General features: G+C 43.0%; 1 protein-coding gene across 10 annotated transcripts in view; it reads left to right on the top strand.

The window, feature by feature from the left end:
• The first annotated feature begins 11019 nt into the window (after nt 1-11019).
• CD46 (CD46 molecule) overlaps nt 11020-13530 on the top strand; it is a 43051-nt gene continuing 40540 nt past the window's right edge. For 9 of the 10 annotated variants that reach the window (XM_007988617.3, XM_037985610.2, XM_007988621.3 and 6 more), the window contains exon 1: nt 11020-11288. In XM_007988617.3, the coding sequence (XP_007986808.1) occupies nt 11192-11288 (97 nt within the window). In that variant the 5' untranslated portion in view covers nt 11020-11191. The remainder of the gene's footprint in view (nt 11289-13530) is intronic. The other variant, XM_007988614.3, reaches the window with a different exon arrangement.

The raw sequence follows: 13530 nt of genomic DNA, 5'->3' as shown, positions 1-13530 counted from the left end.
TGCCCCGCCTTAACTGATGACATTCCACCACAAAAGAAGTGAAAATGACCGGTCCTTGACTTAAGTGATGACATTACCTAGTGAAAGTCTTTTTCTGGGCTCATCCTGACTCAAAAAGCTCCCGCACTGAGCACCTTGTGACCCCCACTCCTGTCCTCCAGAGAACAACCCCCTTTGACTGTAATTTTCCTTTACCTACCCAAATCCTATAAAACGGCCCCACCCTTATCTCCCTTCGCCAACTCTCCTTTTGGACTCAGCCGGCCTGCACCCAGGTGATTAAAAAGCTTTATTGCTCACACAAAGCCTGTTTTGTGGTCTCTTCACACAGACGTGCATGACAAAATCAACTGATAAACTGCAAGAAAAAAAATGCAACTTATACCACAAAGGGTAATTGTTTTATTGTTTAGAGAGTGCTTAAAAATTCAAAGACCAAACTTCTCTCCACCCCACAAAAATGGGCAAAGGACATACAGCTAGGTCACCAAGAAAGAAGAGCAAGTAGGCAGTGAAATACATGTAAAGATACTCGATAGGACTTTTGCTTATCTGGATCGTTAGCAAATCTCTTATTTCTTGGGATTTTGAAGAAGTAACTTTTAAAAGGGAACTTAAGACTAAATGTTTGGGAATTGGCCTTTTTTAGAATTAAAATTTCCCAACACAAGAAAAAAAATCCTGTGTTCTTTATTTTCCAGAATGGGGTAGGTCACTAAGCAATATGATTAATAAATATGTAATGCCTGTGTCTTCTGTTTTGTTTTGTTTTGGAGACAGGGTCTTGCACTGGGGCTGGAGTGCAGTGGTGCAATCTAGGCTCACTGCAACATCCCCTGTGAGTTTTTAATTGCAAGAAAGCCAAAAGATTTTTTTTATTACATCAGTTATAATGGGAAATACTGTATATATTATGATAAAATACTTTATTGCCAACTTGTATTATTAAACAATTCTGCTGACCTTTGACCTTACATTTACATCTGAAAAGCAGTGTGATAGGAGTTATTAAGAAACTATTTTAGGCAGATGGAGGGGTACTTGGAACGTTTTCGTTTCTTTTAAAGTAGCTTCAGAAATGTTTCTTGTCTAGCAGGAAGGCCCTGGCTCTCAGAGCTGGGCCAGCAACCTTTAATATGCAAATGCAAGCCATTAGAAACTGGGTCCACCCAACATGGTAATTCCCACTGTTTTCCTCTTGCCCTAGCCGGGACGTGTGCCTGGCCACGTGGCCGGCCCCACATATCTCCCCATGTGTAGAACATCTTGGTGCCCTGTATTTGCATATTAAAAGGCTAGGGTGGGAAGGCCAGTTTTTCACAGTCTATGTGAATGACATCCCTGGCCAAATCAATCCCCTGAGCCCTGTGCAAATCAGATACCGCCTCCTCCAGCCTCTACATATATTTGGCTGTTTTCCACCCCACATGGGGGTCTCCTGTCTTGGGTTTGGAGCCCCTCCACCCTCTGTCTCTGTAAAGGGGAGCTTCTGCCTTCTTTCTTGCCTATTAAACTCTCTGCTCCTTAAAACCACTCCATGTGTGTCCGTGTCGTTTTTCCCAATTCAATATGAGATGAAGAACCTGGTTGGTGTTCCTCCACTCCTCAGAGCCGTATCATTTTGGTGCATGGGCCAGGAAAGGAAATTCATTCATCAGACTGGTGAGTATGGAGTGGATCTCAACTTTAAATCTGTCCTTTAATCTCAAGGCTGTCTTCCAGCTACCCTGTCACCAAACTTTCTCTTTTCAGCGGTCTCTTACCCTCTCTCTGTGTGTCTAATGTGCAGGAATCTTTACAGTTCATGGCAAAAACAGTTCATGGTCTGTTAGAAAAGATCACGAATCATGGCAGGCAGTAACTTAATAAACGTCTCTTACTCTCTACCGTTTCTCTGGCGAGCACATGGTATTTCTAAGCCACCTAGTGGAAATAAAAATCCTCTTCATGAGACACATTGCTGGTTCTCTGCAGTACATTGCAGCTTTGCTACTTTTCCATTTTGCACTTTTCTACTGCTACTTCTGTGGACGGGAAAGCTCTGCTTTTAACAGTTAGGAGTAAGATGTCTTCTGCAGTCACATTTTAGTCTCCATATTGTCCCACTGGCAGAAAAACGAACATTCAGTTCCTATGTTCCTTTAAGGCGTGTATTCTGTCTCCTATTAAGACAGTACTTAATTAGTGAGGGAATTTTAAGTACAGAAGTTAACCGGAACCATTTTTCTGTGGGTAAATGCTTTAGCACGGACTATAATAGCAGGATATAGAGTTCAATCTAGCATGCCCCCTCCCTTACAGGGACCTTGCCCAATTACGTGATTTTTCTTGAAATCCATTTAGGAAGGAACACAGGCCACACAAGTCTAGGAGGTCAAAGGGAAATAAAAGGAGGAGGACTAAGACTGCTTGGGGACGGCGTGACTAAGGCCCAAAAGTTTAGTTCCTCTGGTGCCATAGCTTGGAGGGTAACGCCTGCAGTCATGGGTGGCACATTTAAACAAGTACTGGGAATCCAGGAACCCTGGAGGGAATATAGTTGGGGGGACGCCGTCTACTGTTTTTGTCTCTATCCTGGATCACATACCGAAAGGAAGGAGACTAAAAGGACGCTTTTATTCTCACTTCTCTTTCTAGATGGATAACAAATCATCTTTTAACATGCACTCCCCTGGAATGTATTTTAAAGCACTGGGACTCCTTCGACCCTGAAACTTTGAAGAAAAATGGCCTATTTTCTTTTGCACAAGGGCATGGCCTTTTTACTTCCCCAAAATTAAAGAAGTAAGTTACAGGGGAACCATCTGAGGATCCCCCTTATTTGGGGGTCCTTCAAGTTCCCTTCTCATTGCAGGGCCTCAGACAAGTAAAAGGAGTCTTAGGACTATTTTTGGACAACCCTGATGGGTATATAGAAGCTTTCCAAAATTTAACTCAGGTGTTTGACTTCTCATGGAGAAATGTTATGCTGTTTCTAAGCCAAACCCTAACTACAGCTAAAACAGGCAGCTCTGCAAGCAGAAGAGAATTTTGGAGATGAGCAATATGTCTCCTATAGTAGGCCAAAAGGGAAAAGAGAAAATAGGGAAGGCAAAGAAATAGGGGAAACACCATTTCCAATAGGAAGAGCCAATACCTCTTGACAACCCTAACTGGAACTCCTTTCTAAGGTGTTTTTCTTGTTTTTGCAGTTTAAAATGGATTCTATCTCTTTTATAATGTTCTTCCAACCTGGGAAATGTTAATTTTCCAAACCTTAAAATGCTTGGCTTAGAGTTGAGCCAAGGGGGAAGGGAACCCAGAAGCCTGATATGCTGGCAAAAGGGTAAAAATTTCTTACTAGTCAGGCTTTTGACTTCTCTCTCCCTGTGCAAACCAGTAAACAGGATAATAAGGATCATAATTTATATTATCTGTAAAATTATAATTAATGAAAAAGGATTTGTGAGGTTGGTCTTAAGCTGCAGACAATCTGATGTGCTCTGCATGTCTTTCTGTATGGTTCTGTCAAAGAAAGGGTATCTTAGGTTAGGATGCAGGTCCAGTACCCCATAAGCCTGCTGTTCAAGGCAGCCCAACAAAACGGTCAGTAACAAACTTGGTTACAGGACTCCATCTTGTTTCATGTCCTTGGGAACATAACCTGTAACCACATGGCAATACTTTGTTTTAGTTTCTGCCATTTTACAATGGTGACTGTCTTCTTGTGCTGAGTCAGTTCCTGGGTGACAGCCACAAAGTCAGATAAGCCAGTTTGTCAATGTGGGTGGTGCCAGCTAATCCATCATGAGCAGGGTTTACAAAATATCTTAAGCACTCATCTTGAGAGGGTCAAAATCTTGTAGCCTCCAGCTGCATGACCCCTAAGTCATGGTTTCTAATCTTATGGCTAGTTTCTTGGTCTGGTCCCCTGGCAAGAGGGGAGTATATCTTAAGAAAGTGCTGTTACCATCTTTGTTTTAAACTATACACTGTAAACTAGGCTCCTCACAAAGTTGGTTCAGTCTATGCCCAGGGATGGGCAAAGGCAGCTTGGGGGCTGGAAAAAAAATGGAGTTGTTTGGGTTGGATCTCTTTCGCTGTCTCAGTCACAATTTGGCAATGACAGTTTCGAGAGCTGCCTATCTCCCCTTACAAAATACCTTGTACACTTGTAGTTAAATCATAACCTACTTAAGGCTTGTAGGTTTCACCTGTGAGGTTACTTTTTGTAAGGTTTAAGAGTAAAAATCTTAACTGCTTGGTGTGGCTAAAGTCAAGTAACAAGGAGTTTAAAAGAATTTTCTTAAAGAGTGCTCAGCTTAATTAAAAGTCGATATTCAAGTTATAGGTATATTTAAAAGTTTTTCTGGAAAAAGACTCTTCTGTCAGCTGAATCATTTTTCTCAATTTTTTGTCTTACCACTCTTAACGCATGCATGAGAGGCCCTAAGATAACTTCTGGTAGCATGGGACTCCTTGGGAAAACTTCTGGTAGCATAGGATTCCTTGGGAAAAACCGAAGATGCCACTTTGGGGGAAAAAAAAAAAAAAACAAAAAACAAAACTGTTTTCCTCATGAAACCCCAGGAATTAAAAGGAGATAGATCCCTCTCAAAATCAAAGGCTGTGTTCTGTTTTGCATTGTGTTATCTGACGGTTTTGAGTTTTGGGGTATCAAAAATTACTTCACATTTTGAGAGAGCTTTGGTGCGTAGTAACCAGGTAGGAAATATACTTTAAGGGATGGCTAATAGCAGTTATAAATCAGAGAAGCATGCTCTTGGCCTCCTGAAAATATGGAAACATCCCCACCCCATCCCACCCCCAACTAAGAGATGAGACTCCCATGAGGGATGGGCTAATTACAAAATAAGCCGATTGGTTTTGGGTTGCCTTGCAATGAAATACATGATAGAAGCACTACACTGTCTTCTCCCATAGTATCTATATGGTCTTTTCATAAATTGAGCATTGAAATAAAAGTATAGCAAGGAAGTCTTAAAACACTAAACTGCCCTTTAGTAAAAGGGTTATAAAAAGTTTGTTAAGCTTTCACCTCATGGCCAAATTGGATTAGACAGAATAATCTATAAGGTTTCATTTAAACAAATTGGGGTTTACATTAACAAACTAATGCAAGGCTAAAATTTGTCTTTGAACAGGATTTTCATGTCATAGTAAAGGCTAACAAAACGTTTTTGCCTTTTGAGTCATCATTTTGGCAAAATAATTTATGGCAATCTGGAATTCTATTTCATAACATCAATTGTTCTAAACCGCTAACATTTTAACAGTCATCTCAAAATCAAACTTCAAGTTTCAAAATTTTCCTTCCTGAGGGATGGCTTTTTGGATGGTTCAGAGGGCCCCTGAAACATTCAGAAAAGAGGTAAACAGGATTATTTGACATGTTTAGTCACATGAGATTGCCAAAATGATGTCCAATCTTCTTTTAAGTCATATTTTGATGAATAATATATATTCCAAAATTAGATGGGATTTCCAAAATTCTAATGTCTAAGTATATGCTATCAGTCATAATTAAGGGTAAAATTACTGGAAGCCACAGAGATAAATAAACTTCTTTTTCAGTCATGTTTTTAACTGTAACTATCTGGGAAATGTTGCCATTCACAGATAATTGTTCGTCTTGCTTTGTTCCTTCTCAAAACACTTTTATAACCCAGCTATATTAAGGACTTTAACAAGTGTTCTCAAATGCAGGTTTTTAACAGCATTGAACACTGCAACACTGGAATAGAGAAAGGACGTACAGGACTCATAAAGAACTGACATGTTTGCAGATATCAAACAAAACAAGAGTTAACTAAAGAGACTGAACTCAGAAAGTTAAAGCAAACTTTTTAACTTTTGCTTGGAATATTGCTGGTCCTTGTTTTGTTTTTCAGAGTCAAGGAAACTTATTTTAAGCTATTTCTGGCCTTTAATAATTGAGTAAGGTTTACTACTGTGAACAAAATTTGGAACATGTTTATTTTTCTCTGCCTGATTCCTCTGGAATTTGGAGACTATCTGTGAGTATTCTTGACTTATAGCAATATAATTGTTTGCATCAGTGCAGTAAGAATCCTTTTTTTTTTTTTGTCAACAGGACACAATTGGAAAAACTGGTTATTTTACCAAGGCTTTGACTGAAAGGATGTGTTTCCCTTTAAGGAATCAAGCTTGACATGCAGAGCCAATAAAAAGCCCTTGGGGAGAACTGGCCTCATACCTTGTCTACACAGTACCTGCACAGAGTTCCTAACCTGCGGTCAGTAAAGAATGTCACTTTCTAACAGGTCTGGGAGTTCCGAGTTTATCTTGGGATCTCAAGAGGCGAGGATCACCCAACTCACAGGTATTTGCGGATACAAACCCATGGTGGGCTTGGCTCTGAAGGTCTTATCTGGAATTCCTTATGGAACAGAGTTTCATCAAAACCAATCCAAAAGGCCTATGTAGAAATAACCATTCTTGCTGCATTTTATGCAAGTAATCAGGCCAAGTATAAGATTAAAGTTTATTCTACAAACAACACACACGGTCCTATCATAATTTGTTTTTTACCAAAAACGAGGACTGGAGAGAGAAATTACGCTCCAAAGCTTATCACACATTTGTCATTAAATCCTAGTTTCATTAATTGTTTTTAAGCTTTTTGCTTACATTTTAAACTAACCCTGCTTATTCCTGAAAATCAAGTGATCTCCTGCAGCTTGGAAGAAACAAAAAAGGATGGGTAATGTAAAAATCTGGATCAATATGCTAGTTCCGGGCAATTATCCTGCAAATTCTGCCAGGTAATGAAAGTGAGTAGGGTGCCCATAAACTGGAGGTTTCTTTTTTTGGGAAAATAAAACCAAGGAACTTCACAAACCCCAAAGGGAAACTGTATATCTTAGAAAGTAAAATTTTAGATGGAAATTATCTACCACACCACACTTGTGGGAATTGCTATACTCACTCTACTGTATGTATGGAGTTATACATGGTAGCATCTTCTAACTGAAATATTGGACAGAAAGTTTCCATTGCTGTATATTTTGCTTAGTTATTATCCTTACAGGAGGGATAATAGTTACTAACAAAAAGGAAGCATCAAAGTTTTACTGAGTCTGCTAGGACTTTTTATTGGAATTAGTGATGCACTTTCAAATGAAACATGCTGCTTCTGGATTAACACCTCTACTAAAGTACAGGAAAATCTACAGGTACTTGAAGATCAAATCTAGCCGGGCGCGGTGGCTCATGCCTGTAATCCCAGCACTCTGGGAGGCCGAGGCAGGCGGATCACAAGGTCAGGAGATCGAGACCATCCTGGCTAACACAGTGAAACCCCGTCTCTACTAAAAAATACAAAAAATTAGCCGGGCGTGGTGGCGGGCGCCTGTAGTCCCAGCTAATCGGGAGGCTGAGGCAGGATAATGGAGTGTACCCGGGAGGCAGAGCTTGCAGTGAGCCAAGATTGCACCACTGCACTCCAGCCTGGGCGACAGAGCGAGACTCCGTCTCAAAAAAAAAAAAAAAAAAAAAAAAAAAAATATCAAATCTAAATCATCAACAAGCTCAGGAAAAATGCAGGCTTTCGTCCCAGGTAGTTACAATCCCTCTTTAATGAATTCCAGTCTTTATGGAATTGGTTAAACCCTTTATTAAGCCCTCTCTTGCTTATATGTCTTGTATTAATACTTAAACCCTGTATACTCAATACTGTAACTCAAATTGTTTCTTCTCTAGAAGCAACCAAACTCCAAATGGGTGCTACAAACTGGATCACGCATGGACACACCCTATTTCCAAGAACCCTTAGATAGACCCCAGGAAGAGCCCTAGCTGGTGTTCCCCATTTGACGTCCATTTTCAGCAGGAAGTAGCCAGAAAAAGTCATCACCCAATAACCCCCTAACAGCAATTAGGTTGTCTCCTGGGGGGGGTTGGGGGAGAATGTGATAGGAGCTATTAAGAAATTATTTTAGACATATAGAGAGGAAAAGGGGTCCTTTGAAAGTTTTCATTTGTTTTAAAGCAGCTCCAGAAACGTTTCTTGTCAAAAAGAAAAGCCCAGGCCCTTAGAGCCAGGCAGGCAACCTTGGATATGCAAGTACCGGCCATTAGAAACTGGGTCCACCCAACATGATGATTCCCATGGTTGTCCTCTTGCCCTTGCCCCAATATATGCCTGGCAACATGGCCCCACATATCCCCACGCGTGTAGAACATCATGGTGCCCTGCATTTGCAAATTAAAAGACTAGAGTGGGAAAGCCAGCTTTTTCGCAGGCTATGTGAATGACATGCCTAGTGAAACCAATACGCTGAGCCCTGTGCAAGTCGGGCACCACCTCCTCCAGCCTCTACATATATCTGGCTGGCTTCTGCCCCACTTGAGGTCTCCACTCTCAGCTTTGGAGTCCCGCTCTCTCTGTCTCCCTACAGAGGAGCTTCTTCCTTCTTTCTTCCCCTTTCTTTCTTGCCTATTAAACTCTCCACTCCTTAAAACCACTCCACGTGTGTCCATCTTGTTTTTTCCAATTCAATGAGAGACAAAGAACCTGGTGTTCCTCCGCACATCGGAGCCCTATCAGCAGGGGCTGGACACCAATTGCTCTCTGAAGCTATTCCTAGTACTAACATTCTTTGTTTTGTTTGCTTTTTTGGCACACCAAGTATATAAAGTTTATGAGGCTTAAATGAAATTTTCTTTCTACCATTACAATGAGAAAGGAGTAAAATATTTTTATTTTGCAAATCGACTTATGGAATATAATTTCTAATATACTTATGTTTTTAAAGCCTTCAAAAGCCAAGAGGAAACAAAATACTATCCATTCCTTCTGAGAAATGCACCTCTTTCTATACCTGATTGTTTTCATAATCCCTGTGTTCATATGTAATGCCACAAAAATGCTCTTGATAGTAACAGGAAAGAGGATCAGACACAGCTAACCATAAAGGTCAGTTGGCTGGCAGGTGCTTAGTAGATGCAAATAGAGGCCCATTCATACTACTACACCTGCTCCTGAAAAGCATAATGTAAATACAGAATACTAATTTACGAGGCAAAGAAACATCTAACATCAAATTTTAAAACAGTTGGCCACAGTTTAATGACATCCCTGCACACCAGCCACCACCCACACTGCCCTTCATAAGCCCCTTAAAGGAGATCCCATAGTTCTAAACCTGGTCCACAAACACACATATCCTCCATTCTCTCCTTTTCTTCTCTTTGGCAGTTTGACAACATCTATAGGAGGAGTTGGAGGAAACATTAGTGTTTAATCTCGTAAATCCACTTCATTCAAAGCTTTGGCTTCAAGCTCTACCCCTGTTAAGGCCTCAGGAAGTTCATTGTTAACAGTCTCCCTTTGAACTCGGTCACTAAAATGATCTCAAGGCTAAGGGATAGACCACAGCTCCACTTTACAAGTAAGCTTGCAACACTTGATTTAGGAAAGTTTGCTGTGCAGACATTTGTAGCTCATCCCTTTTACAGACAGATCTCGATTTGTTTTCTAGGGTCTAAAATTATTTAAATTAAAATCTCTCAGAACTTTCTAGGCATTTGGTAAACTCATGCTGGGGGAGAATTGGCAGAGACATGTTAAATGCCCTTGACCACAAGAACCATTCATTTCATCCAACATTTACCAGTTATTCATTGTATACCTATTATAGATTTTGGCACTGTAGATATAATGAGAAAACGCTATCCCTGACTCATGAAACTTATGCCAATTTGAACTCTGCTTTTTCCACTTACAATTATATCAGTTTCTCATATTTGGTATTCTTTTGCAATATTTGCTGCATAGAATTCCATCACACAAAGCTAACTACCAGAAATTCCTTATTACTTTTGCTAGACACTTAGGGTTTACATTTTTTAAAATTTATAAATCTTTGATCACAGCTCTGATGATTTCTCTGGGAACTGATAGCCTAAGGGAACTCATGTCCACTTTAAGACTTTTAACATTCTGAAAAATTGTATTACAAACAGAGTGCTGGTCTCCCTGCAACACGTTCACTCACACTGGCTGAGGTTTTAATTCTCTGCCGGTCTGAGAGGAAGAAATGCCAACTCTTTGTTTGCTCTTGTATTGCCAGTCATGTCCCTTTTTTTCCTGTTACCAGCCATACCGGTTTACTACTCAGAACCCTACAAATCAATCCTGCTCATTCTTAATTTTCCGATATTCTTCCTAAGATTGTTTCACCAGAAAACTTCTCCCCCTTATCCACTCTTCACCTAACAATTTCTACCCACCCCAATCCTCCTGCATTCATTGCTTCCAACTGGCACGTAGGACACCCTTGGTCTTACATTGTTCATGCATGTGTATTTCGTCTTCAATAAAACATTTAGTTGCTCAAGGGCAAGGGCCCCATAGAGTCTCAATATGCTAACAGCCTGGTGTTGCTTAATAAATTAGATTCTGAGGGGTCCTCTCCAGGGAGGGAAGCAAACAGCAAATTACCTTAGCGGCTGGGAGTGCAGAAGCCAACCCTTTGAGACTGTGAAAACAAGACGGCCCCAAGACGATACAGTAGCAGGCATTCAAGCAAGAAAAACTCAAATATTGTTCCTAATAATGCCTGACTAATGCAAAATACCAAATAAGGGCCCAGGCAGTCCAGACAGCCTGCAGGGCCCCAGGATAAAACTAACTCTGAGGGGTGCTGGCCCACGGTGACCCCCTGCCTGGACTCTGGATCTCTATTTTTACGTCGAAGTGCTTTATTCTTGATTCTCCAGTTCCCGGAAACGATGACCAAAGCAGCTTAGTTTTCCACCCTTCCTTGGTCACAAATATGACGATGAGGCAGCCCTTTCCCGCACGACGCCTCAGCCTTCCGGGATGGTCGGCCAAAGGTTTACCAAGAAAAAAGGGGGGTTCGGGAAGCCAGGGCAGGTAGGCCCCGCCAGGGCCACGCCCTGTCTCCTCGAAGGCCAACGGCTGCCTCTGAACGCCGAGGCCCCACCCCGCAGCCCGCCGATTGGTCCCAGCCGCCCTCGTGAGTCGACTGACTTCCGCCCCCGGCGCGGTTCAGGCCACGCCCACCTGTCCTGCGGGCCTAGATACTTTGTGAGTTGGTGATTGTTGCGTACCATAGCCGGACTCAGAAGGGGCTTCCCTGCTCGGCTGGCTCTCGGTTTCTCTGCTCTCCCTCCGGAAAAATAGCGGCGTCTTCCGCATCGCGCCATGGCGCCTCCCGGCCGCCGCGAGCGTCCCTTTTCTTCCGGTCGGTTTCCTGGGTTGCTTTTGGCTACCCTCGTGTTGCAGCTATCCTCCTTCTCCGGTAGGACCCCGGGACGAGTTCGCGCGTCCGCGGCGAGGCTAGAGCTCTGCACAGTCAGTCGGGCAGGAGGCGGGGGGCGGGGCTCACTGCACATCGTGCCTGCCTGGGATAGAGAGCGAGGCCAGGGTTCTCCGAGGGGTGCAGTGCTCAGATCCCGGGGGTATGTGGCGGGGAATGCGGGGACCACGCAGAGCCTGAGGTGAAGCTTGTTTCGGGGCGTGGTGTGCGCGGCCGGCATTTACACAGGATCTGGCTGTGTCCCCTTCAAAAGCGTGAACAGTGTTTTCGGGATTGAGCCCTGTCGACAAGGGGAGTGCGGACTGGGCGCCCCAGGTGAGGGCTTGCCCTGGAGTGCACAGGTGCGTGGGAGTGTTGCTAGGGCCCGTGCTGTGCCCGTGGTGAGAGTTTGCCCTGTGTTCCCTTGGTGCCTTGGTGAGTGGGGTGTTCATTAGGGCTTGGACAGTACCCGCGGTAAGGGTTGCAGTGCGTCTGCTGTGCCCCATGTGCTGGACTGGGCTGGGCGAGAGGGCCTGGCCAGGTGTTGCTGGGAGCGTGTTGTGCGCAAGTGGCCTGTGTGCGGAGTTCACTGTGGGCAAGACAGCTAGCTCACTGTTTGCTTTGAATGGAGTGAGCGCGGACGCAGGGGCTGGGGAGGGCATATTGGGTGAGAGCAGGCTCTCAGTGCCTGGGTTAGAGAGGTGGTAAGGGCGCGCCATGCTTTTTGTGCCTTCTGTGAACAGACTTCCGTGTTGCCTGAGTTCCTATTAGTTTTTAAATGGCTGCTTTTTTGGGGGTGGGTGGACCATCGAGTCATCTTCCTGTTCCCAACCAATAGAGACAGTATCTGATTCCATTACCTAATGGATTTTTGACATTGTTTTCCTTCTTTTCATTAGAGTCATATTTGAGAGATGTGAAGCAACCTAAAAAACACTGGTAACCAAGCCTAGTGAGAAATTAGTATCCTAACAAAGGAAGGCAAATAATGTTAATCTGGTTTTCCCCTACAGCTCATAAACTAAAGCTTAAGGCCTATCTCACTAAATTTGTATTGTATTTCATTGAGTGGAATCAGTAATTTTAAAAATGCATGCTAGGCCAGGCGCAGTGACTCACGCCTGTGATCCCAGCAGTTTGGGAAGCCCAGGCGGGGTGACTGCTTGTGCCCAGGAGTTCGAGATCAACCTGGGTAACATGGCAAAACCCCATCTGTACAAAAAAATACAAAAATTAGCGGGACATGGTGATGTGTGCCCGTGGTCCCAGCTACTCTGGGGGCTGAGGTAGGAGATTCGCTTGAGCCCAGGAGGTGAAGGCTGCAGTGAGCTGTGATCATGCCACTGCACTCTAACCTGGATGACAGAGTGAGACCCTGTCAAAACAAAACAAAACAAAAAAACCGCTAAGAAATACATGCTTATTGTACTACACGAACAGAATCAAAAGACAACTATTTTTAATATTTTGGTATATTTCTTTCTGACTTTATGTGCGCTTCATGTGTATCTATGTCCAAATTATATTTAGGATCTAATAACGTATAGTTTCTGTGTTGCATTTTTTTCCTTAGGAGCATTTGCTCAACGAATATGGGTTTTGTATGTCTATTGCTATTACACTGGTAGGCAATAACAAACCATTCCTATTTTCTTGATCCTTTTTTCACTATTGGTTTACACACACGTTCATGCAGGAAGATAAGCAGAGACTTTGTTTTGCTCGATGGTAAGTGCTCGATGGTAAGTGCTCAGTGCCGGAAACACAGTAGGTAACCAATAAATTATTTGCTACAATGTATTGGGAGTGGCAGACATTAACCAAAACATAATAGTAACAAATAAATTATGAACCAAGGGAAGTTCTCTGGAGGAAAGGAGTATAGTTTTCAGATATAAATCTGACAGCATTTAACAGATGTCTCGAGGGAGGGAAGGCTTTTCTGCTCATCAAACAGACTCTGGGGCATCTGTGCTTGCTGTTCCCTCAGCCTGGGAACACTTTCCTCCTGACCTGCTGCAGAAACAGGCCTGCTCTTCTGCAAAGTTAGCTGGAAGGTTATGCCCTAGGAGACCTTCTCTGAACGCGCCCCCCCCGCCCCCGCCCCCACAACCTCCCCCATCCCAGGTTGAACATACAACCCGGTTCAAGTCCCTCTTCACTTGTAATCACCCTTTTAAAATGACCTTTTCTGTTCTTTGTCTCTCCCTGTCAGAATGCAGGGATCCTGCCTGTGTTGTCATAC

Source organism: Chlorocebus sabaeus, chromosome 25 (genome assembly GCF_047675955.1).
Source record: "Chlorocebus sabaeus isolate Y175 chromosome 25, mChlSab1.0.hap1, whole genome shotgun sequence".
Taxonomy (NCBI): Eukaryota; Metazoa; Chordata; class Mammalia; order Primates; family Cercopithecidae; genus Chlorocebus; species Chlorocebus sabaeus.
Note: the sequence above shows the minus strand (reverse complement) of the source record. Positions and strands in the feature narration are given on the sequence as shown.